At 35.1% G+C, this 1,853-nt stretch overlaps 1 protein-coding gene across 1 annotated transcript; it reads right to left on the minus strand.

The window, feature by feature from the left end:
* Positions 1-923: 923 nt before the first annotated feature.
* Positions 924-1,562, minus strand: LOC120279976 (protein GRIM REAPER-like). The gene has a single exon (XM_039286666.1). It carries the CDS (start codon positions 1,557-1,559, stop codon positions 1,134-1,136), a length of 426 nt encoding a protein of 141 aa, XP_039142600.1. The 5' UTR covers positions 1,560-1,562; the 3' UTR covers positions 924-1,133.
* Positions 1,563-1,853: the final 291 nt, after the last annotated feature.

Raw genomic sequence — 1,853 nt, forward strand, 5'->3', positions numbered from 1 at the left:
TTGAGTAGAATGAGGAGGGATATTCTATATTGAGATAAATAAATAAATAAATATATATATATATATAACCTCAAAGTTCATGGCTCCTTGTTTTCAAACAAATCTAACCCGTGAAGTATCTATGTAGAGATTAAAAAATAAAAAATTCTTTTGGCCAGTAAATCAACAAAATAAGCAAAATGAGAGGATCAATTCGACACCAAAATCAAAAGAATAAGAAAAAAAAACTCATTTGGAAAATACATCATAAAGGAGTGCATATATACGTTTCTTCTCGTCAAATCAAAGGGTGTTGCTGTCACCTTTATTTTCGATCCATTTTCATTTTCAAGCGCATAATTTCTAAATAGTTCATGATTTCCAAATTTGAGTGCATTCTTGGTCAAATCGGTTGTTTCTCTCCTACCCCACTAATTGATCATAACTCATGCATGCTGTCATGCTGACATCCGCATGACAACATGCATGAAATGGGTAACGATCAAATATATATTAATATATCTACACACACATAAATTTAATTAGAGTTCCTACATAAGTTTCAATTTGAAAAAATAAATAACATCCAATTGATGACCACATACTTGAGTTTTTTCAAGTTGAGGAAATAACTAACATCAAATTGATGATAACCTATTTGAGTTTCAAGTTGTCAGCTTGACTTCCATGCAAATCTTGAGTTTTATAACTCATGAAGAAATGCCAAACTTCAACAATACATGAAAACAAATTAATACTCACATGCTTTTGAAGACATACTCTTCTCTCGTTCACATTATACCGACAATATTATTACACATTTCTTATTCAAGACAAATGATCAACCAATAATCCTTCAATGAACAATTGAAATCAATGCATGCAAGCATGCATGAATGTCCCATCAAACTTATTATTCAGACAAAGAACAAGTAAAACATGTTTGCATACTCATTGTATACCTCCACCATCATTAATGAGAACAAATTAATGTGGTGACTAGAGAGAACTTTCTATTAGGACAGTGAATTTCTATCCTTTAAACCATCAACCCCTCCATGAATCAGTGCAATGAATTATCACCATTGCCGCCACCACCATCACCATCATCTACAACTCAAACAAAATATATAGAAAAAAATCTAGATTACTAATTATGCATAACCACAACTCCCATACTCACACCGAACTCCCGCCTTGCAGACATTGCCACATTCACCGCAGTTACTAACATCATAAGCGACCGCAGTGCATTTTCCATTGCAACAAAGTTGTCCGAAGCCACATTTATTGCCGCACACACCGCAGTTGTTTCGGTCGGAGAGTATATTCCGGCAGTGATTCTTGCAACAATATAGCAGTTGACTGTTGCCCTTTGCAGGGATTCCAGGACAAACATTGTTAGTCACAAGATCACATTTGTCTCCCTTGACCACATTGGCTAGAAACCTGCTTCCAGACCTAGGGTTTAAACTTTGGAAATGGTCATTAAGAACACCATGGTAGCCATGATCATCCAGTGAAGTGGCAATGTATGTTTGTGTAGCCATTAGAAGAGAAGCTACAAGAATGCAGAGCATGGTGGCCATGGTGTTCTTTGTGTGCGTGTGTATGCAAGTGTAGGGTTAGGGTATTTAAAAGGGAGGGGAGTATAAAGAAATCCTTGGTTCACGTTAACAAACAGAGAGCTCACATTCCCTAGTTTTTGCCAACTTTAATTACTCTGCCAACTCTTTTTCTTTCTTTCTTAATTTCTTGAAAGTATGGACTTATTAAGTGATACACATGCATGCATTTAGTAATTGAGTTTTGTTCACATTGCATGAAACTTTGATAAAAAATATAGTCATTGAATGGAAAAAGTCTATTTGAAC

Source organism: Dioscorea cayenensis, chromosome 17 (assembly GCF_009730915.1).
Source record: "Dioscorea cayenensis subsp. rotundata cultivar TDr96_F1 chromosome 17, TDr96_F1_v2_PseudoChromosome.rev07_lg8_w22 25.fasta, whole genome shotgun sequence".
Lineage (NCBI taxonomy): Eukaryota > Viridiplantae > Streptophyta > Magnoliopsida > Dioscoreales > Dioscoreaceae > Dioscorea > Dioscorea cayenensis.